Raw genomic sequence first — 26,587 nt, 5'->3', positions numbered from 1 at the left:
TACATACCTATAACCCATGAATTTAGGTAGAGGCTGGAGAATATGAAGTTCAAGGTCAGCTTCAAGTTCATAAAGTGTTAATGATGAGCCTAGTATATGAGATACTGATTTAAAAACCATGTAAAAGGTAAAAATTCTTTCAAATTACCTATTAAAACAACTGACTTAGGCAAATAGACTACAGTGCATGGATTGACAGCACAGAATATTTGTGTGATTTTTTTTCCAATTTCAAAAGTTTCAGAAATACTTTACAACAAGATGAAGATGAGTTTTCTTTAGAATTTGTATTATGTGGGAGTTTTTATTCTACTGAATCAAATGTACACAAATCAAACAAATACTTCAATGAACAGGCCAGTTTTGTTTCAGAGTATCTTGAGGTCATTAAGTACATTAAGTCTCAAGACAATGTTAAATAATAATGAATTATATATTTCTATGAGGGCTGAAATCAATAAATTTGAAACAAAGAAAACATTACAAAGAATCAATGAAACAAAGAGCTGGTTCTTTGAGAAAAATCAGTAAGATAGACAAACCCTTATCCAAACTAGTCAAAAGGCAGAGAGAGAACATCCAAATTAACAAATCAGAAGTGAAAGGGGAGACATAACAACAGACACTGAGGAATTCCAGAGAATCATTAGGTCATATTACAGAAACCTGTACTCCACAAAATTGGAAAATTTAAAAGAAATGGACAATTTTCTGAATAGTTACCAAAATTAAATCAAGACCAGGTGAAAAATTTAAATAGACCTATAACCTACAAGGAAATAGAAGCAGTCATCAAAAGCCTCCCAACTCAAAAAAGCCCAGGGCTGGATGGTTTCAGCACAAAATTCGACTAGAACTTCAAAGAAGAGCTAATACCTATACTCCTCAAAGTGTTCCACATAATAAAAACAAACTCTATGAGGCTTTGGTTACCCTAGTACTGAAACCACACAAAGACTCAACCAAGAAATAGAATTACAGACCAACCTCACTCATGAACATGGATGCAAAAATACTCAATAAAACACCAACAAACCGAATCCAAGAACATATCAAAAAGTCATCCACCATGATCAAGCTGGCTTCATCCCAGAGATGCAGGGCTAGTTCAACATACGAAAAAATCTATCAATGTAATCCATCATATTAACAAACTGAAAGAAAAAACACATGATCATCTAATTAGGTGCTGAAAAAGCATTAAACAAAACTCAACAACCCTTCATGATAAAGGTTTTGGAGAGATTTTAGGGATACAAGGAACATATCTAAACATAATAAAAGCAATATACGGCAAGCCGGCTGCCACCATTAAACTAAATGAAGAGAAACTCAAAGTAATTCCACTAAAATCAGGAAAAGTTGCTTTTAAAGTATTTGTTTGAGATTTAGGTGCTATGAGAGAGGTGTATGTTTTGTTGAAAATCCCTGTGTGCAGAGTTCTTTCTTTGCTTATTCAGGAAGATTTTTATCTTACTCTGGTCACTGCTGCCCTTTGGTGTTCTCTTGTTTTGTCTGTTGCCTCAAGTTTCTATATTGACTCCATCTCTTTATGAAAATATATTATTTTCTACTTATTACACACTATAAAACCAACAAAGACAGATGAAAGTTTGTTTTTTAAACTTCTAATAAAGACAGAAATGAAATATAAGAATGTCTTTAACTGAATGTCAAGCATTGATATTACATAGATGCATATATATTGATGCATATGTGAAGTTCATTAAAAGTGTTACGAGCTTGCTATGACATATATCAACTTATATTAGAATATTCTATTGACTATTTTGAGGATGTAGAACTCACATTGAGACAAATACTATATTTAAATTAATTCATATTCTAAGTTATAATTTAATTTAAAACATATAATGCATTTTAATGTGAAATTGAAGATTTTATCATCTGAGATACAAATGTAGTGCTTTTTTAAATGGAAGCTTGAGGACAATTTTATTAGAGTTTGAGAAATCCCTGGGCAGACAAACTGTAAATTCTGGCAGCTGACAGAGGAGGATTATGGAGAAGAGGAGGGGAAAACCATGCTGTTGATGTTATTGTTGCTTTTACAGTGCTCATATTTATTTGGTTGGCCAATGTTAAAAATTTTGATAAGCAATGTTAATAATTTTGACAAAAGGTTTAAGTTACTAGATTCTAAAAACCTTTATAAAATATCCCATGTTTTAATTAATCCCATGTTTATGTTCCAAGATTATGGGGACCTTCTGGACAAATAAACTTTGTCTTCACTGCTTTTATTGAAAATCAGATTATAGCATATAGATAAAAATATGTTTATTCAACCAAGTAATAATTTTGCATGCTGCAGTTTCTGTAATTTTTACTGAGGTTAATATTTGTATTTGAAAGTTTCAATACATTTTAGGGTAAAATAATGAAGCTGTGAGATTTACCGATCTGATCATTTATTGTCCTATGTAGACCTGCAAGCACTGTTGCTAATTTAACTTTTGCTAAAATTCAGGAGAGAGGACAGAATTACAGTTGTGAATCCCAAGGCTATGTGTAGATTCAAGGTCTACAGAAAGTACTTTTGTTTCCTTTGTGAAATGGCTTAGTTTTTCTGAAAACTAGGATCTGAGTGACTCTGTTTCCATCTCTACAGTCAACCTTTATATGAACACATACAAATCTTTCCAGGGCATGTGTTAGGGTAATAGAAACTTGGAAGCACTTCTAATAAGATTCATACACCCAATTAAGTATTGTTGTGCAGCATCCTGTCAGCAGTAGTTTCTAAGCCTAGGTTTCTAACACCTCCTCATGACTCTGTTTTGCTTCCTCACACACTTTACATAATTATGTGTGTTGAGAAGTCTGAAAATATGTATAGACTTCACCAATTTAGAAATAAGGCTCCTACCTACAAGCGAAAGAACGCGCGAAAGACCTTTACTACTAAGGTTCTCAATCTACTCGTGAACCCTGTACACTGACAAACTTGAGAAAAACAAGGAAATTGGAATCTATAAGCATAAATATACAAATGACATTCTGTTTCAAAACATGATTAAAGACTTAATTTTTATGGTGAAAAGAGATTTAATGGAGTTTTAATGTCCAAAGAGCTAAATGCAATATCTTTTTTAAAAAAAGAAAAAAATCTCTTCAGCAAAATGTTTTACTCAGAAAGATTGACTTCTCTTTTAAGGTAATAAAGTTAAAATCAATAGGGGGCTTTCTAAAATACTTGAAAATAGAACATGTTTGTATTTTAAAATACAAAAGAGGCAAAGATATAGAAATAAATTCTCTACCTTTGTGTAATGTGTTTCTGATTTAGTGTTAAAAATTGAAATGCACTAAAAAATAAAGCGATATTTGCCCAAAGAAGTCTAAAAAACACCTAGAATATGTTCCTGTTTCCTTTATTGAATTGCTTTTTGGGTATGCTATATTACTTGTTCTCTCAAAGGTTAAGTATCTAGACACTGCATTTCAAATGTAGGTCTTCCATGTTTCATAAATTGCATCAACAAAACAGCATATTATCTTTCTTTTCTCTTTCCCAGTATATGCTTTCTGTTTGTAATGTTTTCTTAGTCATTTATGATAATTTGTCAATCTCATCTACAAATACACTGATATATATGTACATATTACATATATATGTAAATATTGTTGGTGTTCTGCACATTCTCCTCAGGGCTAAGATGCAGGATGCTATGGATTCACCATGCATTTTTAATGCCACCATGCTGTGTTTAACTTTCACTTTTCATTAAGCATCAAAACTGTGAGAATTAAAATGACTGATTCCGATGTTTCAATAAAAAGTGACAGTTACATTTGGCAAAACAATTGCAAAAATAATAGAAAATAGTATCTACTTTGACATTAGAACCCTGTAAAATGTACTAAAATGAAAACTATCCATACTAGTCAAGTCATTCCTTGAATCTAGAAATATTTTTTCAAACACAAATGTGACTTGTGTTAGGTGATCAATAAATCAAAATAAATTAATGCTTATATTATCATTTAGGTCAGGCATTCTCTTAACATTTGGAGAAATTCATATTGCAATTCTATTGTAAAATGATGTTATTTTCCTGATTTCATGTTTTTGATAATTCTTGGGCCTCATAGCTTCTGTAGTATGGGGTGTCTTATTCCTCCATTCATCACTATTGATTTCTAGCTCTCCTTCTTTTGCTTCCACATCTTCCCTGCCTCCTAGTTAAAACACTTTCCAGTTGCAGGTTTTCTGGCTGCAAAATCTGAAAGGGTTGCAGGGCTTCTATTATTTTCTCTAAATTACTGTTCAGTCTTTATATATATTTTTTTATTAAATTTTTTTTAATTAAAAATTTCTGCCTTTTCCCCGCCTCCCTTTTCCTTCGCCCCCACTCCCCACACCCCACTTCTCTCCCCCCTCCCTCTCCAGTACAAAGAGCAGTTAGGATTCCCTACCCTGTGGGCAGTCCAAGGCCCTAGTGGAGAACATTTAGATTTAGAAGGATAGGGTATGTATTGAGTATTTTGACCTGGGTAGATTGCAGCTCCTATGTTAATGGTGTTTCTTTGTTTTATTACCTTAAATTAACTTTTATTATAATGCTGTACTTTTATTTCCAGATGCATGAGGTCTTTATGTTTAAAAATTCTTTTTTTAATATTGTATTATCATAAATAAGAGAGCATGTAATATTTATCCATCATAATGGTCTACATTGAAAGAGAAAGCTAGAATATTGTTTCTTAGTATTGCTGGATGCATAGCACATTAAGAAATTCCAATATATGAAAAATGTTAAAAGAAAATTAAAATTATATTAATTATACACAATTGATGTGCCTGTTTAAAGGCTGTGTTATTATTGGGCTATGGAAAATTGTTTTTTAAGAGCAAATATATTTCTAAGATAACATATTTAAGATTTTAATTTTTCATTTGAAACTAATTATTTCCAGACATAACAGTTTTTAACAATTTTAATTGCATGCATACTCTTTCTGTTTTTGAAATGTAACTCACCTAGTCATAATTTTCTAAATACTTATCTTTCTTTCTCCATGTTTTCTATTTCCATAAATAAGTGTATTGCTGCACATGTATGTAACTTTGTCATTCATCTCTATATTTCTTCATTTTGCTCTGTCTTGTGTCTGTCTCTAACAGGCTCATCTCATCTCTGTACCTCCCTCATCTCCTACCCTTTGGGTACTCTAAATGCGTTGAAGGTTCTGAGGTAGTGTAAACCAGCTTGGACTCTAGGGTAATAGTACTGTACTTCCATGTCTTCATCCCAGTTTCCTTCTAGTACATGTGATTTAGACTGGATTAACCAGTAGCAAATAATGATACATGTCGGTAATAAATTATTTAATGATTTGAATTAAACCAGATAAAAATTTTGAAACTGCTTTTATATTGTTCATGCACACAGTTTACATATATGAGAGAACTGTATGTAAAGACTCAAATCCAATTCAAAGAAAATCAAACAGGTGCTAATATAAATGCTATACACTATACACTTTTGATGGAGGAGAGTCTTCTGTTTTGTGTTGATTTTATTGGTTAAATAAAGAAACTGCCTTGGCCCTTTAATAGGATAGAAAATTAGGTAGGTGGAGTAAACAGAACAAAATGCTGGGAGAAAAAAGCCGAGTCAGGAGTCGCCATGATTCACCCACCAGACACAGACACGTTAAGATCTTTCCTTTTAAGCCAGCTCGTGGTGCTACACAGAATATTAGAAATGGGTTAGATCAATATGTAAGAGCTAGCCAATAAGAGGCTGGAACTAATGGGCCAGGCAGTGTTTAAAAGAATACAGTTTCCATGTAATTATTTCGGGGGAAAGCTAGACAGGTGGGTGGCCGGGAGCCAGGAACGCAGCTGGCCGCTCCTCACAACACACTTTAACTTATCTATATGAAACAAATTAGATTTTTATTAAAATATATAACCATATTTTAACAGGTAAATAAGTAATGTAAATGAATTAAAAATGAATGTTGAATAGAAAAGATGATGTTAGATTTCTCAAATATTTACATTTCAGGAGTCATAGACATCAGTTTATATTAGTGATAATGATATTTCATCAAGCTTGAATAATTTTCATGAACTATAGTAAGAATAGTGAGTTTGTATCTGTTTCATCGTGGTATCTTAATGCCTTGAGATTTACATACTATACTAGTAAAGGCAATCCAACTTTGTGATGCCATTTGATTACAGTAAGTTTCCATCTGGACAACGGGCAGTGGACAAGGGGAGGAATTAGGAGACAGGCAAATATTTGTTTGTAAGCATAGTGTTAAAGTAACTAGAAACTTCTCACAAGCCAGCAGCATTTGCAAAGTTTCCAGTACCCGAGTGCTGATTTCTGACTTGTTTCACCCAGAGAGGAAAATATTCTTGCAAATTCTTCTCTCTTCCATTAGAAAGCAGTCACTATGCCTGAGAACTGTTATTGTATGAATGACATTTTTTCATCACAGAAGTCAATCAGCAGTCATATTAGAGATGCCCTTCCCTAAATTTATTTATTCATTTTATGTGATAGTATTTGAGTTCATGAAATGCCTTTTGGAAATTAAGCCCATAATCTTCTGAAAGGTGGTGACTGTTGAATTAAATAAGTTTTAAGCAAAAAAATGATAGTGCACTACAAATTTATGAAAGCTATTTTACAGTCTGAAGAATCTAGTAGTTCTACGGACTATTGCAAAGCATGCATTTTAGCTTTATGTATATGACAAACAGTATATGTTTCACCTGAAATCTGTAATTTTCCTAAATAGCATAGCCAAGCTTTTTTAAGCTTAAGTCTTAAATGATACCTACAGATTCTCAGTACCCTGCAAAGTTGTCAAAACTACTTTGTTTATATTATTTTACTTTAATTATTCACTGTATACTTTAGAAGTAACATTACAATTTTAAATGCTATTGAAACTTTGAAGGACTTTGAGAGTGACAGATAAATTTATGTATCATTCTAAAGTATAGAAGATACATATACTGGGGCTTCTGTACCTATATCAGAAGATATCTGTACTATAGTACACATTTTCTAGACATGTCTGTTACTCTGGAAATAGCATGTACTTACTGCCATCTAACATACATCCTGCTTGATATCCAGAACTAGGTCACTATTAATATCATTTAAAATATTCAGAGAGGTAGTTTCTAATTCACTTCCTAACTATCAGCTTTGAAAGGTAATAATTTATAATTTTTAATTTTAAAATAAGAATAGCATAGAACTGTAAATATCCAAATGTATCTATTACAATTATCATGTAATAGCAACACATTAGAAATCACAAATACTTACAAAATAAAATGTAAGTGCCAATGTTTAAATATAGTTCATAACCTGAATATAATTTATGAAATATTGTTCCTGAAACATATGAATAAAAACAGCAACTAGATTTTTCAAATTACAAGTTCTAGCATATTTGCTATCTGATTATCTCATCAAAGTTGATTTTGCATTGGCTTTACTCTTTTGGTATGTGTTTTCTTACAGTTTTAAGCAATTGATATTTCATGTAGTTTTTGACTACATGACAAAAATTATTATAAGAAAACATATATCTTTATTTTTTCTATATCTTGAGTCTTATCTCTCTATTTTACAAATTGTTTAATAAATTTAGTTTTAAATATATTTAATTCTTTAACTCATGAAAATATGGAGAAATGTTGTGAAACTGGTGATTGAAGACATCTGTTAGTAGCACAAATGCATTATGTAAAAGGCTTTCTATAATAACAGTTATTATTTTGAGAATGGTGAATTGAACGGCTGCTGATGAACAGTTCAGTTGTAGCTACACATTGCAGGTAGAGATGGGAGAATGAACAGCTCACCTGACTTCCTCTGAAGGATGCACACTGCCTTGAGTTCTGTATTCAAAAGTCAGAATCTGTGGCTGTAGTTTGAGGTGAATTTTCTTTAAGATGTCACTTTGTCTTTATCTTTACAACATATATTGTTTTTCTGTGTTTGATGGAAGCAGAAAAATGTTAAATGCTAGAAGAAAAATAAATCTATTACTTTCTGACAAAGTTATTTTAATCCAGAAATTGTTATCTATGAAAGGATGATCTTTTACTGACAGGTTACTAGTCTAAGCAGTAAGATTATAGTATTTAAAATAAATAATTTTGTTTTTAATCATACTTGATGATCAGGGAAAAATTGATTTTTTTCTGTAACTATTTAAAGGAATTAAGAGAAGTTCAGAGTTTGTAGCAATCGGAAAGTTTCAGAATAAAGATGAATTCTGAATAAAACTGAGACTTCAGCATGGAGAGAGAGAAGTTAGGCACAAAGACTATTTCTCATGCTCGAGAGCAGTGAAAGGAAAAGGGATTTTGAAGCCGTTGAGAAGAATGTAGACGTAGTAAAGGCTTCAACATTGAATTTTTATTACTCGTTTCACAGTGAAAGTAACAAGTGGAGATGGGCTCAGGATAGGCAGGGGAAATTAATAAACCAGGCTACATATTATTTGATTGCTAACTCTGGGCAGATTTCAAAGGATTTGTGTTTGTAAGGACTGCTGCACAGTGAATGGTGGGCATTATGTTTTCTAGTTATTGTCACATTCCCAGCTCAGTTATCCAGATAACTAACCTCACCTTTCATACAAGGATGGAGGACTACAGCGTATTCATATTTTCAATAATGCTCGTGGAAAGCTGTACAACTCTAGTCTAGCGATCTTAATAACAGATGAGTGGTACAGCTTATATAACTGGATAATTATAGGCACAAAATCTCATATTTCTAATAAGTTCCATCTCTAAATTTTAATGCAAAACTACATAGTGGTTTTGCTAAAGTACATAATAGAACCTAAAAGTATGCTGGACAGTTACTGATATTCATCTTTTCTGGTATTGTCAAAAATTCTTCAGTCATAGCTTGGAGCTTATGCCTTTTTTAATATGTGCAATTGGTTTTAATTGATATTTAGAAATCAATGAACTTTATGGCTAAATTTAATTAAGTTTTGAAGGCAGCTTCTCTTCAAAGAAAATAATCATTTAGATTTTTAAATTGATAATTAACTTAAATATTCTTGATTGACTTCTCCCATTTCTATCTGTAACTGATAATCTCTACATTGATATAGTTCTGTTTAACTGAAGCTCATGCTTATATCACGAGCTTATTAAAAAAAATCTACTTAGTTTAGTTAAATTGAAGTTCATCTTTCACCCAGTCTGCCTAGAACTGTGTAAGTAATTGTTTGTATTCTGTAATAACAATCTCTTTCAGCAGGTCAGGTTGTTTCTCCTCAGTCTGCTCCAGCCTGTGCTGAGAATAAAAATGACGTGAGCAGGGAAAACAGCACTGTTGACTTCAGCAAGGTAAGTCTTTCTTTCTTTTTTTTTTTTTTGGTTGAGAACATTTTTTTTCATTTATTTAATTATTAAAGATTTCTTTCTTTATTTCACCTAAGTGGCTAAATTGCTAGTAGAATTTGTTACCTGTTGACACGGGCATCTGCATGCCTTTATTTGGGTTCTTAGCCAAAGCTTTAAATTGTTATAGACAACGTTAGAGTTCAGCTCACATGCAGGGCTTTGCTTATGTGAGAAAACAGATGTGTAAGTTTTATGAATCATCGTTTGGATTCAGCCACTTGTAATGTATCTCTTGAAGTAAAAAGGACAACTGGACTTCATAGAGAGCATAATCTGTTGTTTTAAAATATTTTTTAGATGTCCCCCCTCAAAATTTTTTATTATGTAGAAAAAAAGTCGTCTGATATAAATCTTTACCATTACTGTATAATGAGAAGTCAGTGTAAGGATACCCTAGAAGGTAAAATAACAAAATTTGAATAAAAACATGCCTAAGGGCTAATTATGTTGAGAGCTACTTCTAGTTGGGTATTAGCTAAATAAAATAATTCATTTGGATTTATACTAAGAAAATAATGAGTTACTGAATTGAAGGGATTCTTGGTTATGCACTTCTGGCTTGTGTATGTGTTACAGTGGCTATGGCTAAGTAACAGCTGAGTAGAACAGAGAAGCTCCAATACTGGTCTAAAATCAGGATGTTGGACGATTTTCTCTGAGTGGCTGATAAGGAAGTACTGCTTTGGTAAAGCCCTCGGCATTAGCAATAGGGAAGGGAAGTGGGAATGGATTTTGGTCTGAGGAAGTAATCTACATCAAAGTTCTGAAAAAAGTAATGGCAATCAGCACCTTGGACCTGTTTTAGCATCCCTGGGACATGCGTACATGAGCTAGGCTAGCTATGTGCATGCCTTTCCCCTGGTGCCTGGTGGAGAATTGTGGGAGCATGATGTACCAGCTTAAGTCTGTTAATTATGCGTGCAGGGACTGGGAGGCCAGCAAAAGGGGCATACTAGTCCATGTGGGATGAAACAAAGGCATGAAAAAGGACCTCCACACCAGCAAGAGAGAGAGGTGAGGGCATATTTGGCCTCTATTTCTACAGCAGTTCAAAGCTCATCTCACTGTATGGAGGCATGTAATTCAAATATTAAACTAGTTTAAATGTATTCCATCTGCCACTCTAAGAATTATATTTTAAAGCATTATATCATCATTCATCTGTAAGTTATAATAAAGCTATCACAAACTTCCATAAATTTAATTTTTTCTGTTCTTAGTTCAAAATAATATCAATCTTAAAAGTGATGACATAAAATTTGACTGTCTTATAACAATGGAATAGTTGACATTTTTCAAAAACAGTGAGTTTAAAATATGTAGATCGTCCTTGAAATTAATTACTTTTAATATTAAAAAACTTATACATTGAATTTCATATATCCATGTTATTTTGGAGTGTTTGGTAGCCTATCTTCATGACCTTCAAAAATAATGCATCACCTTTAAAGAGAAATGGAGATTGCCAATTAGACAGGACAGTAATCTCATCCCTAGGATCTCCTGACAATTGGAACCATAGAAATGGCAAAACTAGGTTTTTCTCTCATTTAATCCTTTCTTTCATCATCACATTTTCATTTACTGGTCCATTTAATGGGGAAGTTTAGGCCAGCCATCTTCAGCCCTCTGTCTTTTGTTCATCGGAAAGAACATGCCTGTGGAAGGCTGTGTGTCTAGCATCTATCTTTTACGGCTTTTGAAGAAGCTCTCTACACTGCATTGCCTAAAATAATAATGTGTGCTTATTGTTTTGTTGTAGAGGTTCGATGGTATTGTGGTTTGTCAGACTGAACATAAAGTAACCACTGTATTAAGAGTGTGAATGGAAGTGTCAAAAAAATTTCAGAGCACACTTAACATGCTGGCCTCTACTGGATCTTCAGTGCCTTTAACAACGTTTGAGAAAGATGTTTTTTGAAGGAATCTTATAAGATTCAAAATGTTTAGTCCCTAGTTTTAGACCAATAAAACAAAACAGGAAGCATTCCTAGTTTTATAACCTGGAGGAGCAGAGAATTAGGATTTGGAAAGCATTGATCCATCACTATGGGAGCTATTCTTAGTGCCAGATTCTGAAGGGGTGCAAGTTAAGATGTTTTTAACCTAATGATTTCAGTTTGCTGGTGGATTTTCTAAAGTTCAGCTAATCTCCACATTACTGTGTCCATTTCAGTATTTTCAGTAATGTTGTATAGATCCTAAATCTCACTCAAAAATGAGACATTACAAAGGCCCTTTTCACTTTATGTAAGTTGATCCTGCGTTCTACCATCGCTCAATCTACACATCTTCAGCCTCTACAGTGTTTAGGCCCTCCAGGTTTATTCAGTTAACATAATCTGTTATGTCAGATTATGTCTCTTTCCACTATGCCTTCAAAAAGCAGGTGTTTCTAAATAATATAAACCTCTTTTTTGTTTTGCTTTGAACATAATAGAAATAGCTCTTTTTTCTTTTTCTTTTTTTATTGATTTTTTTTATTGCACTCTACATTTTTCTCTGCTCGCCTCGTTGAAATGGCTCTTTTAAGTCAACAGTGATTCTTGTATTTCAAATGGTCCTAAAGAAGTGTCCCATAATTACCCACCTGGAAAGAATCTTTCCTTTTTGCATCTTTGTGCTGTGCATGAAGCATATCGGGAGTAAGAAACTTTAGGCATATCGTTTAATGCAAAAAACGGAGTCCTGGAGAGCTCACACGTGCCACCTGCTCCAGACCGCAGTGTCGGGCACCGTTTGCCTCGAATGAACCCTCACTAACTATCGTGCTTTTAGTAATAGCTTTTATTTATTTATTAAAAATTTCCACCTCCTCCCATCCTCCCATTTCCCTCCCACTCCCCCCACTCCCCCTCCTCCCTCTCCAGTCCTAAGAGCAGTCAGGGAGCCCTGCCCTGTGGGAAGTCCAAGGCCCTCCCCCTTCATCCAGGTCTAAGAAGGTGTGCATCCAAACAGAGTAGGGTACCAAAAAGCCAGTACACGCAGTAGAATCAAAACCCGGCGTCATTATCATTGACTTCTCAGTGCTTTCTCTTTATTTCCACCTCCGTTTCTTTCAGCTCTAGGTGTGTGTCTTGGCTGGGCATTTCCAGCCCCACCATGGTCTTCTCTTTTATCTAGTTGCCTAGAGATGAACTATTTTCATCAATGGTTTAAGTCCCAAATAACTAAAATCAGGCTTCTTTCCCCTCGTGGTATAATAGTAGGGACCATAGAGTCTAGAAATATAGTATAAATCTACAACTCCCAAATTGTAGCTTGACTCCTTGAAAGTTCTCTTCAAAGCACTTGAAACTTTCAGGATTTTTCTATGTCCATTTCAAGTGTCTGAATCCACTATGGGAGTGTCTTAGGAAGGTATTGTTTTTTTTGTTTTGTTTTGTTTTTTATTGATTTTGTTGATCTATACATTTTTCTCTGGTCCCCTCCCTGCCTCTCTCTCCCCTCCCCTTCAACCCTCTCCTATGGTCTCCATGCTCCCAATTTATTCAAGAGATCTTGTCTTTTGCTACTTCCCATGTAGATTAGATCCATGTATGTCTCTCTTGGGTCTTCATTACTGTCTAGGTTCTCTGGGGTTGTGATTTGTAGGCTGGTTTTCTTTGCTTTATGTGTAAGTATTGTAACCTAGACCCTCAAGTACTCTTTATGCATCTATATATTAATACACAATAAATTTGTGGTTCTTAAATACAGTTTTTTGTTTTAATAAGAAGAAGGAATATTGCTAAATGAGATTATTTATGAATTGTGAACTAATATAATAATATAGGATTATTCTAGGTATAATTTAATCTGAAAATATAAATATGATTAATGCATTATAAAATCTAACACCTTCCATAAATATCCATGTAGTGCAGAATAGTATAAAATAATGATTGCAATACAATGATTGACCCCAGACATGTGAATGTAATTTATTATATTTAAAATAAAAAGAAAACTTTGCTGATATTGAAATCAGATTCTGCATAACTTATTCTAGGTAATAAATATCAGTTATATGTCTTGTTTAATATGATTTAAAATCATATATAATGGTCACATTTTTGTTAATTAAACTTCTTTAATATGCTATGCAATCCTTGACTCAACTGAATTTCAATTTAAAGCAGTTAATTCTATTTTTGCCCCTTCTCTGAGGTACAGACTTTAATAGCAAAGACTTTGATATTGGTTGAGTTAAAAAAATGAATTTGAAAAAGTCTTCTAGGCAGAATTTATACTTCAAGCATTACCAATAAATTTCCTATTAATTACAAATTATCTGTTTTTATTTTTAAGTTAATATTGGTATTGCATCTGTGTCTTTGTATGTGTGTGCCTGTGTGCACGTGTGAGCACTCGTGTGCGTGTGAGGGTGCTTGTGTGCTACAGTGTTTATGTGAAGATTAGAGGACAGTATGCAGGAGTCAAACTCAGGTCTTAGACTGCCAGCAAGTGCCTGAGCCCACTCACCTGCTTATTGATCTTTGTAAAAGGTTATGTCCTCTTTGAAAGTTTTGTTCTGTTTGTCATAGATTTTTCTACATGTTGATTAAATTTAGTTATGTATTCTTTTAAACTTTGAACATTTTGTTAAAAGGTTGTTGCATATTTCTCACAGAGGTAGGAGTGGTTAGATGGAGGCTAAATGTGAAGAGTAGCATTCAGATTCCTAACACCCACATAAATAATGCCCTGTAAATCACAACAACAAAATATTCCAACACATACAGTATACAGGAAACCTTGATCCTTTTCCTGGAATCTTTCCCATTATGGCAAAAGTGCAGACATTATTAATTTAAATCATTTTAAATATCACAGTAAGTCTGTGAATGAGCCTTGATTTCTACGAATTAAAAGGTTAGAGTCTACAAAAGCAAAATACGTAGCATGTAATATTCATTATACATACGAGAAGAATTTATACATTTATATTGGTGTATATTTATAGAGAAAATTGGTGGAGCATGTAGCTTATATTTGTGAAATATTCTTTCTGTGCAAACTTTTAATTTTGTAAATGATTCTTTAAGATAAAGTATCACTATACTATTGGTGGAATGCCGCAAATCCTTATTTTTAGTTGTGGCCTTGTTTTTTAGTGCTGGAGAGGTTATGTAGAGCTGACCACATGCTAGGCAAATGCTCTGCTATTACAGTTAAATAAACTGCTATTATATTGAATCCTTTTAATTAAATATAGCTAAATATAACTGTATTACTGTGTTTTATTAATTTAACAGTCATAGTTTACATATAGCTTATCAGGTATCTTTAAATAACTGTACAAATGCCTTAACTTGAAAAACATTTTACACATAATCATTAGACTATAGCTATGGATTTATAAGGTGCTTTTTAAATTCTTTTATTTTTGAGATTATAATGTAACTATATTGTTTCTCCCTTTTCTTTCCCTCCTCCAAACCCTCCCATATAACCTTTCTTGTTGTCTTCCAGATTCATGTCCTCTTTTTTGCATTAAATTGTATTAAAATGCATATATGTGTGAAATATAGGCTGCTCAATCTGTATAATGTTACTTGTGTGCATACAGGGTACGTTAAAACGTTTTATTGTTTTAAAACTTCTTTGAATAGTATCTTCTAATTTTTAAGCCTTCAGACTAATTATCTTGTCTATAAATGTCTTCCTAGCCTCATTGATACAAGGCAGAGCTCACTCGTTCTCTCTCTCTTGCTCTCTCTCTCTCTCTCTCTCTCTCTCTCTCTCTCTCTCTCTCTCTCTCGTTATTTCCACTTTGATTCTTGGTCCCCTTTTCATTAGCATAACTGCATAAAACCAATTGCTAGGGCAGATAAACTCCTAGTCCCTAAAAACAGCATTCCATAAAAAGCAACTCAAATGAGTTAGAAACAAGAAATAGGCCTTGCAGATTTTACTTTAAAGCCACTGTTTCATTTCCACTGAAGCCCCATGCATAAAAATGATATGTATTTAAAGACTCTTCTACATGCATTTTTCAGACATCACCCTTTCCTCTTAGCGTTTCTTTTTAGTGGTCCTTTTGTTTTATCTTCATTCATTTAAATCACAGACATTTCATAGTAGAAATTCAACTATGGATCTACAGTCATTTAAAATGCTATTCTTTTAGCCCATTTTTTTCTTTATTCTGTCATGTCTCAGTTGTATGAACAACTTCAACTGAAGAATTTCTCAGGCCAACTGTACAATATGAAAAACATAACACAATTTAGAATTTAGAATGAAAACAAATGTTAAAGTTATATTATACTATAAAAATATATTTAAAGTAGCTATATATTGAATATAAAATTCATCTGTTATAAAATATTAAATTTGTTGACATTATAATTAAACATGATTAAAGCATTTACTTGTGATGCTCTCAGGTTGATCTGCATTTTATGAAGAAGATTCCTCCGGGTGCTGAGGCTTCAAACATCTTGGTGGGAGAACTGGAGTTCCTGGACAGAACTGTCGTCGCCTTCGTCAGGTTGTCTCCGGCTGTCCTGCTCCAAGGCCTGGCTGAAGTTCCAATCCCAAGCAGGTTAAAGTATCCAAGGAATTTTTATGCTTATTGAATAATTTATCTTAGGAAATGGTAATGTTTTAATAAAGTTTTCTGACAAATCCTTTACTAGAAATGAGTTTATTATCCATAAACCTGTTGTCTATTGCTTATAAACGTGGGAGGGGTGCTTTAAAAATTACTGTGACCTTCCCGTCTCCTCCTGGAACTTCATATTTCATGCTTCTCATCTGTAGAATTCAGGTCTATTTTACAGCTTTTCTACAGTTTTTCAAAGATTATATTGAGCTGTATGTTTAAGAAGAGGATCTAAGCATGTAGTCCCATTGGAAAGAATCATGGAAGACTTATTTTCTTGGGTTAGGCCTTCTGTAGTGGGAGCTGCGGTGGGCTGCTTTCCGGCCAACCAGCTCCCAGCTCCTGCATGGCTTCCCGCCACCCAGCTAGCTTATGCCCCGAAATAACAACACACAAACTGTATTCTTTTAAGCACTGCTTGACCCATTAGCTCTAGCCCTTACTGGCTAATTCTCATATCCTGATCAACCCATCTCTAATAATCTGTGTAGCAGTGAAAGTAAAATATATACAAGGAAATAAAAAGTAAAAAGCACTGAGGTAAAAGGTTGATAGAGAAGCAGGTTAACTTAAGTGAAAAGATCTAACCAGAAATGAGCCTAAGCTAGGCAGAACATTCAAAACTAAATCTTTGTGTCATGACTTGGGAGCTGCTTGGTAGCCAAAAAAAAGAAAAGAAAAGAAAGCCTTGGGAGGCAGAAGTAGGCTGATCACTGTGTGTTTGAGGCCAGCACAGTCTACAAAGAGAGTTCTAGGACAGCTAAAGCTATGGAGAGAAACCCTGTCTCAAAAACCAAACAATAGAGTTTCTGGAAATCTGGGATTCTGATTTCATGTGTCGTGTTTACTAATTGTAGAGCAGTAGAAACTGTAGCAGTTTCAAATTCCCATTCAGTTAGATATTCTCATTTCACCACTGAGGAAGGTATCTGGAGACCTACGAGTAAATGAGGGCTGCTTATGACAGTGACATTTCTTGTATTTCAAAAAAAAGAAAAATTCTCAGGAGTAGAGTATAGCCATAATAGGGTTATATACCCTCACTTTGAGAAGTATCAGGCTTAGGTGATCTCATCCATACTGACACAGCAAAGTGTATGTAGAGACAATGGAGAAAAAATTGGGGGCATGATAGAGCCACTATGTAGGGAGAGATTCAAAAGACTGGGATATTGTTGTAGGAAGGCCGCTTGGTCCTTCTGTCTGCTCGGCAGCTCAGACCCGAAATAATTACACAGAAACTGCATTAATTAAAACACTGCTTAACCCATTAGCTCTAGCTTCTTATTGGCTAACTCTTACATCTTAATTTAACCCATTTATATCAATCTGTGTATTGCCACAAGGCTGTGGCTTACCAGCAAAGTTTCAGAATGTCTGTCTCTGGCGGCTTCATGGCTTCTCTTTGACTCTGCCTTCTCTCTCCCAGCATTCCATTTAGTTTTCCCCATGTAACTCTTTCTGCCCTGTTCTGCTATGTGCTCAAAGCAGTTTCTTTATTAATCAATGGTATTCGCAGCATACAGAGGGATATTTATTTAGGAAAGGTAAAAAACAAAAGAAGATTAGATAAACAGAATAAAGAAAACTATCTGGGAACCCCAACTATAATCAGGGGCATGCCATGATTATCAAGGCAACATACAGTAGATATGTCAGAAAATTAATCTTTTAGTACATTATAAATAACACCTGCAGTAGAAACTTTAAAATGAACAAGGTACACATAGGTTAGAAATCATCTCAGGAGCATTATATCTGATAAAAGCTTCTGCCACCACATTCAACTATTTTTGCTTTTTGTATATTAACTGAGCGTACACACACAAAGAGAGTTGAATTTGATTTGGGTTCAATTATAACTGATAGAAAATTAATGTTGCATATAACCTCTAAGATTGTCTAATAAATGCTTCGTATGAAACTATATAATATCTAGAGCTTACTGCTAAGAACTGTACTTGCTAGAGTTGTCTTTAATACTGTAAACCATTTAACACACGAACACTACAGAACACTACTGCAAAATACATGGCACTCTTCAATTTTCACACCTTTTCCTTTTCTTCTGCCTAGCTAATTATTAAGTCATAGCAGTTTTTATGTTCAATAAGAATGTGTGTACAGTGACTGGATGTTAATAATGTGTTCTCCCTTAATGTATAAGACTTTATTGCTCTTCTTCCACTTGAGTGATCTTCATTTTGTGTACTTGTGTAACTTTCCTGCTTCCTATTCAGAAAGATTTAATTTTTCTCTCATCCTCCTCTAAGAATCTTTACAATTCCTAGTCACAAATGTATAGACTGTGTAGACAGTTATATGCAGAAACCTTGGGGTTGAAAACACCCTAATATTCTCATTGCCTGATGATTTTACATAGAAGTCTCAACTATAAAACATTTCTAAATCATAATGAATTGTAAAAACTTATGCAAATTTTTACATCAAAACCCTGTTTGATTCCATTGAGATCGGTGATTATGCTCTACTAAGTTTATTGTTACATTTATAGCTTGAGTTTTTATCTTCTTCATTACAGATTTCTGTTCATTCTTTTGGGACCTCTTGGAAAGGGTCAACAATACCATGAGATCGGCAGATCAATTGCAACCTTAATGACAGATGAGGTATTTATTCGTGTTTCTAAGGAATATTCTCACAAGATATACCTAGGTTTAGAAGTCCCTTTCATGACAGTTTTCTGGAAATCATATTTTTCTGTATTGGATCCAATTTTCCCAAGTTTTCACTACCAACTTTCCTTGAAAAAAATTACCCAAAAGGATAAATTAAAGCCAAGAATAATAATTTTTAAAGCTGATATGGTCATAAAAATTGTTAAGCATTTCTATTTGTACTACTCTGTAAGCATGACTTATATGTTAATAGCATAGAAAATTTTGGGGGAAAGTTACTTAGCTGTCTAAATGAAAAGTAGTAGTAAAGATGCATAGGATATATAACAACAAAAAACTAGGAAAACTCTGCACACTCTCTGCAATTACCTGATATATCTACATTTATATCTATATCTACCTTTTTATATATATAGAGAGAGACATCTAGATATCTAAATATCTATAGATAGATATTCCTAACTTTGTGATTTTAAAACTATTAATGGAACTGTAAATGGATTTTTCTCATCTCCATTATATAAATATATTTCTTTGTAAAAGAAAAAAATTTTACATTTCTATTTTGAATTATAAAAAACTTTCATGGGGAGATGTTAAGTCTCAAAAATGTAAGATTTTAAAAATCTGAACCCCTGATACCACAACAACATAGCTGGTCAAACAAGATATGAACTAGAACACCAATAGACATGCTAATATGAAGGATGGTAATCTTAGGGGCCCCTATCCTTTGGCAAACAACAGCTAGCAACAACTATCTGGAGAGGGAGAGAGAAAGAGAGAGAGCAGAGAGAGAGAGAGAGAGAATGAGAGAGAGAAAGATATATATGAGAAAGAGAAAGGGAGGGAGAGAGAGATAGTCTTTCTCAGGGCTGAACTTAGCTATCTAATACCAAGTGGTCAATCCTGAAAATGTACACACAGGCAACGCAAAATAGACTCAGCAAATTATATTAATATCTTTATTCATTTATATATTTATATATGTAACAATAATAATCTTTAAAAGGGGGCTGTGAATTTGAGAGGAACACGAAGAAGGAGTTGGATGGAGGAGATGGAGAATTGCTGATTTATTCAGATATTTATTGTATGTGATCTGCATATCAGCACTTGTACAGAGGTGGATAAAAATATGGACAAAGGCTTTTTCATTTGTTGACCAAATAGTTGAAAGATGGAATGACATAGAAGTTATTATACAAAAAAAAGAAGTTATTATACAAGATCAGTGAAGGGAGCTAGAGCTGGCATGAGGAGCTTCCTACTTTAAAGAGAGAACGTTTCTGAGCCAACAACAAACAAGGACAAAGGTTTTGAGATGGGAGTATGTTTGAATCACTTGGGACATTTAGAACAAAAAGACTTAGAAGGAATGAGGCCATTTAGGTAATGGGCCAATTGTACAGGGCATTGGTCTATCACAAAAGAACTTAGACAGACTTGGGAAACAAATGGAAGAGTTTGAGTATGGTACTGAACCCCAAGTCACCCTTAACTCATCCTTGACTCCTCAGTTTCATATCCACATCCAATCCATAAGTAACCCTTTCAGACTCAGACACTATGTCCAGAATCCTACCACACTTCATTTTCTACATGGTTTGTGTCTGGGTTTTCCCCATGTTTTCTTCTAACATGTTCAGTATATCTGGTTTTATGTTGAGGTCTTTGATCCACTTGGAGTTGAGTTTTATACAGCATGATAAAATGGATCTATTTGGATTCTTCTTCATGAAGCCATCCAGTTTGACCAGTACCATTTGTTGATGTTATCTTTTTTCAGTTTGTATTTCTGTTTTTTAATCAAAAATCGTATATCCATGGGTATGTGGATTTATGTCTATGTTTTTAATTCCTTTGATAAAAATATGGTTTTTGTCAATACCATGCTGTTTTTATTATAATAGCTATGTATACACCTTGAAATCGGGGATGATGATACTCATTCCTGGACACACACACACACATACATGATTCATTGATTATTCAGGTTTGTTCAGCTATCCTAGGTGTTTTGGTTGCCATATAAAACTGAATTTTTCCTTTCAAGGTCTGTGAGTAATAGTGTTGTAATTTTGATGGGCACTGCATTGAATCTGTAGATTGCTTTTGCTAAGATGGACATTTTTATTATATTAATTCTTCTGGTGTCTTTTATAGGTTATTATGTGCTACTCGTTTTCTTCCACAGGTATTTCATGATGTTGCTTACAAAGCTAAAGACCGCAATGACTTGGTGTCAGGTATTGATGAGTTTCTGGATCAAGTCACAGTTCTCCCTCCTGGAGAATGGGATCCAAGTATCCGGATAGAACCTCCCAAAAATGTTCCTTCCCAGGTAGGTATATCTGAAAACATTCTTTCAAATTCTAATATTTTGATTTCCTTTAAGTTCATGTCCCTAAATAATGCAACTTGCCATAAAGTATCAAATTATTTATGTTATTCCAAGAAAGCAAAAACATTAATTTGCTAACACATTGAGAAATTTGGTATTTTGATCATGTGCCACTAAATAGGTCTAATGTTCCTGGAAATATTTCAGGCCTGACATAAAAGATATTGCATTGGGGTAATATTAAATTTAATAACAGCATAAAATATGACCTGAGATAAAGCCCATTATTTTCAGTGTTCTGAAAGTTGACAAGGATTAGGAAAATTAGAAGAAAGATTTTGTACAAACTCCCTATTACTGGTAATCACAGTGGAAACTGGGAAAAGTTTTTCATAATGATCTTTATGCTTATATCCTTCCATGTATCGTATAATGGTTTTAATTCTGTACATGCAAATCAAATATCTGTCTTACCTATTCTGTATTACGGAAGAAATAATAAAGATTGGTGTTAATGTCTAGGGTGTGAGTGTTGAAAACGATGGCAAAGCTCTCTTCTCATACTGCCTCTCTCTTCCTGGGGGATCTGCCTCCCACGTTTTCACATTGCCTTCGGCTCTTTGTCCTGCAGAGTCTGACTTTGTCTGACTCTGATGTTCTGACTGAAGTGAGAAATATGTCTATTGACCCAATCCTGGACTTAGATTTTCAGGGCACTTAGAAGTTGACAAACTGAAGTCCAGTGGTGGTGGCACATGCTTTTAATTCCAGCACTTGGAAGGCAGAGGCAGGGGGATCTCTGTGAGTTTGAGGCCAGCCTGATCTACAGACAAGTTCTAGGATAGCAAGGGATATACAGAGAAACCCTGTCTCAAAAACAAAAACAAACAGAAAACAAAAAGTTGGCAAACTGGCAAATGTATTACTTAATGATGAGTATGTTAAAAAGGTCATGTTAATTCCTCTTATTAATATATCAGGCTTGTGTTTTTATTTGAAGACATTCTACCATTACTAAAGTCTGTTTTCTTTCCTTAGCAACTACCATTTTGTAGTTATGTAACTAAAACCATATAATTTAAGTTCCTCTGCTACTGAAGTAAAGACAGTGGCTTTGGGAGTGATTGTAAGGGTTTTCTTATTTCTCCACACATGCACATCTCTGCACTGATGATATTAGAAATGGCAACATGATGGTTTATAAATAATAGAAAAACCTCTAACTAATGATATTTGGGTAAACTTAATGAAACTATTAAAATATTGAGAGTAAAACTTTGTAGTTCACTGTAACACCTTGAAAACACTGTAACATCTTGAAAAGTTACAAGTAAATTCATTTTAAACTATTCTGGTTTTGAGGAACACCATTTGTGAAACAAGATGAGTAGCGGGTTTATATTTCCTATTACTTTTATGCAAAAATAAAAACTAGCAAATTCTGGATGTTAGGAGAAAGTAATACATAAATAAAACATTGAATTAGGGATTCTAGTGTCTAGGTTCTGTCAATGTGTGTTTGTTTGACCTTGAATAAATGCTTTATCCTCTCAGTACTGATGCTTTGTTTCAGAATTGCTTAGTAGAATTTCTTTAACAAAGGAAGCATTCTATAGTGACACCCCTAATCACCAAGCTACTATCAAATGCTAATAACGTGGCTATTACAATTGTAACAAATCAAATTTTGATTGTAATTAACTTATATTTGTATAGACACATGGTTAAAAACTATTATATTAGATAGCAAGATTTTATCCAATGAGTATGAATTATATATATGCTGTATACTTCTTTGTTATACAAGTATTTTAAAACGCCATGCTATATCTAAATACTAGATCATATGATTTATGTTTTCTTTTATTAAGGGACCAAAATGAATTAGCATATATTAAGCACCTTGAATTCACACTCATTTAAATAATGTTAACCTCATCAAATAATTTCTGTTTTCATTCTTTTGAAATGTACAGATGACAGCATTTTTAATACATTTCCCTTTCAGTTAAAAAAAGGAATAACCTGTCATCTCAAGAGATCAGTCTGAAATTCTGTCTTTATCCTCTTATGTCAGTCATTGTAATCACTTTCTTCTATGTTCCTGCATCTTCTTTGTTCTTTTAATGTCATGTACTTGGTTGTCAAAATCACAGCTCTGTGGGGATTCAAATTTTACTATATACCCACGCTGTTGCAGCCAAAGCAGAAGGGGAAACTATGACTTCTTTGACTTAGTGATCATAGGCTCAAATGAGCCCTTCATGCTCCATGTTCATCATCCCATCCCTCCCAAGGCTAGTCATATTTTTAACATTTCTCATCTGCTCTCTCTCAAATTCTTAACATGCCCTCTGTGACCCTCCATGCTACATGTTTCCTGTTTCTCAGTTTTATTAAAATTTTGAAACAATCAGAAATATCTTTTGTAGATTCTGACCAGCACGTTCCTCTGACAGCTCAGCCTTCCCTGCCTCGCTGATGGAAGCCAGCATTCCAGTTGTGTGCAGGATCCCACTCTAAGCATCTACTCAAGGATTTGCTCTGTCAAAGCTCTCTATCTCTTTCATCATTATGTCAGTCCTATGACCTCTTATATCATTTTATTAGCATACTTCCAAGCCACAATCTTTTAATGTATAATTGCTTTGAAATTGTTATTATTATCAGTTATGTATTTTGTATGTTGTGGAGGAGTTATCTATACTATATGTCTCTACTATCTTTTCTCCACTTCTCCCGAAATACCTACCACCATAGGCTCCCTTTCCACTTTAATGCACTAACTAGTTATTGCCACTAGTGCCATCCACAATGAATAAAGTCTGTGGTAACCTATTGGTCTATATTTCACTTAATTCAGGAATAGCAACATTTGATAGACTTTGTTATGCCCTTATCTTTGGTGTACTTTCTTTGTTTAGGTCCTAAACAACAGTCTTCTGGTTTCTCACTAATCCCATAATAACTCCCTCTTTCAAGGTATCCCTTTCCTTGTTCTCCCTCACTGTCCTTCACCTAACTTGACCTTCTGGATCCCTCATGTTCTTTTCCTCCCTCCCCTTCTTATCTCCCTACTCCCCTTCCACCCTCCATTCCATGTTGTCAATTTACTAAGGAGATCTTGTCTACTTCCCCTTTTCTGGTGGATCCATATATCTCCCTCTTAGTGTTCTACTTGTTCTATTTCTTAAGAATTTTTATTGATATTAATTATTCACATTACATTTCTCAATGCATTTTACTCCTTGAGAAAACACGTGCTTTAGAATGGTTAATATATTAATTGCTTATCTATTTTATCAACATATGGCTCTTTAAACTTACAAAGCAAAAGTTAAATTATCCAAAGGGTATTATCCCACAAATTACCAGATAATATCACATGTTTTCTGAGAACAATAGAAGTTATAACATGTTTCCCTAGGTAATTGGAAGTAAGTAGTGATGGCCACTCTTAGATCATTTTATAAATGTTTTATATTTACCTGTGAAGACAAACCCCTCATCAGTTGAAATATATCTTCTCTTTTATCTTTAAATTTTATTCTAGTACATATTTACATATACCTGTAGAAATTGTAGAAATACTAAATAATGAACTTTTGTAATTGTGCTTAACACACGAAATACATTTTATCATGTGTGAAGCATGTATCATTCTATCTAAATGTCCCATTGTGCATAAGATACACTAACGTATCACTTTTGTGCTTCACATTCATACTCGTTCTTGTTTGGAATACCAGTCAAGGAGAAAATTTAATTATGCAACTTAAAAGTTCTTTATTATTCTTTTAAGCACTTTAAAGTAATAATATGACAAGTGGTAGAATTTTAGGAAATATTTTCTGATTTATTTCAAATATCTCTGTCAGTGACAAAAGTAAGTGGAATTAATCTGAAGGAATATAACAGTTACATAAAACCTCAGTTGATTTGCCTTTTGTTCAAGAAGAAACTTCCTTTTTGTAATAGTATTGTGTTTATGAGTCATGAAGACTTATAGCATAAATTTCCCTTTCTAGAAAGACATGATCTAGAGGATTAAAGGCAATAATACTTAAAAATAAAAAATTGTACGTACTTATTTTTCCTTCTCTTTCTTTTATGGTAGAAATTAAATCCGGGCCTTAAGACATGGTAGACAATCACATTTCCAGTGAGCTGTATGTACCCCAGCCCTAGAACACTGACATTTTCTGTGTGTCTTTGCAACTGCAGATAGATATCAATGTATGACACAAACTAGGGCACCCAAAAACTAGTAGGTGTAAGAAATAAAAATGCCCATCATTCATCTAGTTAAAACATATTATAAAATAGGAACTGTTGTCATCCCCAGTGATGGGGAAGAATAAAAGCTGTAGGGGATTGGATGGATTTTCACAGAACCTGTCATCTCAGCCCTTCTACACATGACTTTACCGGAGAAAAAAGGAGTTTTTGTCATTAATATCTGGCATTGCAACAAAATATGCAACAACAAAAACTTCCCTGCAGGAGAAGAGGAAGATTCCTGCTGTGCCGAATGGAACAGCAGCTCATGGAGAAGCTGAGCCCCACGGAGGACATAGTGGACCTGAGCTCCAGCGAACCGGAAGGTTAGTGGGAACCACTCATATGGGACTCAAATGTGTGTCATTCTTATCTGGCAGGAATTGTTGTTTCTAGACCTAATTTATTTTATACTTTTAATAGCTACTCTTTGTTAGTGAAATGCCAATTAATTTGATCTCTCTGAAGTAATTGTTGTCACTACTGTTAAAACAGAAAAGTGGCTACACAATTCCATCTTATCGTAGTCTCTTATTTTATGAAGCATAAAATACATTCACAGAATCTTAGAATGTATCTAAGAAAACTGTCACTTGAAGCTTCCAAAACATCTTGTTGAAAGATTCAAGTTCAAGATGGAAATAAAACTAAATACCAAGAATTAAGTCCTATAGACCTTACCTCATTAGATACTAGTAGGGTATGTATAATGGTAGTTTTATTGTTTACTATGCCTGTGATTTGAAAGAGCTATTTATGATTTATTTTTCTAATCACACACCTTTGAAGAGATGAAAGCTTCAATTTATTTCATAAAATGTTTTTTTTTTTTTTATGGGTTTTTGACAGCTTGTCTTTCTGCAAGCAATGTGTGAGGAGGAAATCAGAAACCCTTGGGTGGATGTCTCTTCGGGGAACTTGTGTGGACAGCCTCCCTAGAATTAAAGACATTGCCAAGGCTCTGTAGGAACGGTGGCCCTCCCCTCGGGCCATTTTCTGTACTGTTTGCAGTATGCCCACTGAGCTGACGTTTCTGTCCCTGACAACTCTGTATTTTAATTCTGTGTTTTCCCTTTATCGCTGTTTGTCTCTGAGGAAATGTCCTTTAGCATCTCCTTTGGCTTCGTACCTATTTTTAGACGGTTCAAGTTTCCCTTCTCCCTTCGCTGGAAGCTCTGTTACTCATTCTGTTTGCTTTCATGCTTTCAAATACAGTCTTTTGATTTTTGGTGGTGGTATATATATATTTTTTCTTTTTCAATCAGGTGTAACATGCCACATAGCTTAGATTTTTTTTCGAGTTCACC

At 34.0% G+C, this 26,587-nt stretch overlaps 1 protein-coding gene across 8 annotated transcripts in view; it reads left to right on the top strand.

Moving 5' to 3' along the window:
* The window catches only part of Slc4a10 (solute carrier family 4 member 10), a 220,683-nt gene that overhangs the window by 127,327 nt on the left and 66,769 nt on the right, over window positions 1-26,587 (top strand). For 5 of the 8 annotated variants that reach the window (XM_057755052.1, XM_057755056.1, XM_057755055.1 and 2 more), the window contains exons 7-12: window positions 9,282-9,373; window positions 10,355-10,444; window positions 15,802-15,959; window positions 18,562-18,649; window positions 20,856-21,002; window positions 25,506-25,606. In XM_057755052.1, coding sequence (XP_057611035.1) covers window positions 9,282-9,373; window positions 10,355-10,444; window positions 15,802-15,959; window positions 18,562-18,649; window positions 20,856-21,002; window positions 25,506-25,606 — 676 coding nt within the window. The remainder of the gene's footprint in view (window positions 1-9,281; window positions 9,374-10,354; window positions 10,445-15,801; window positions 15,960-18,561; window positions 18,650-20,855; window positions 21,003-25,505; window positions 25,607-26,587) is intronic. The other 3 variants (XM_057755053.1, XM_057755058.1, XM_057755057.1) reach the window with 3 other exon arrangements.

Source organism: Chionomys nivalis, chromosome 22 (genome assembly GCF_950005125.1).
Source record: "Chionomys nivalis chromosome 22, mChiNiv1.1, whole genome shotgun sequence".
In the NCBI taxonomy this organism is placed as follows: domain Eukaryota; kingdom Metazoa; phylum Chordata; class Mammalia; order Rodentia; family Cricetidae; genus Chionomys; species Chionomys nivalis.
Note: the sequence above shows the minus strand (reverse complement) of the source record. Positions and strands in the feature narration are given on the sequence as shown.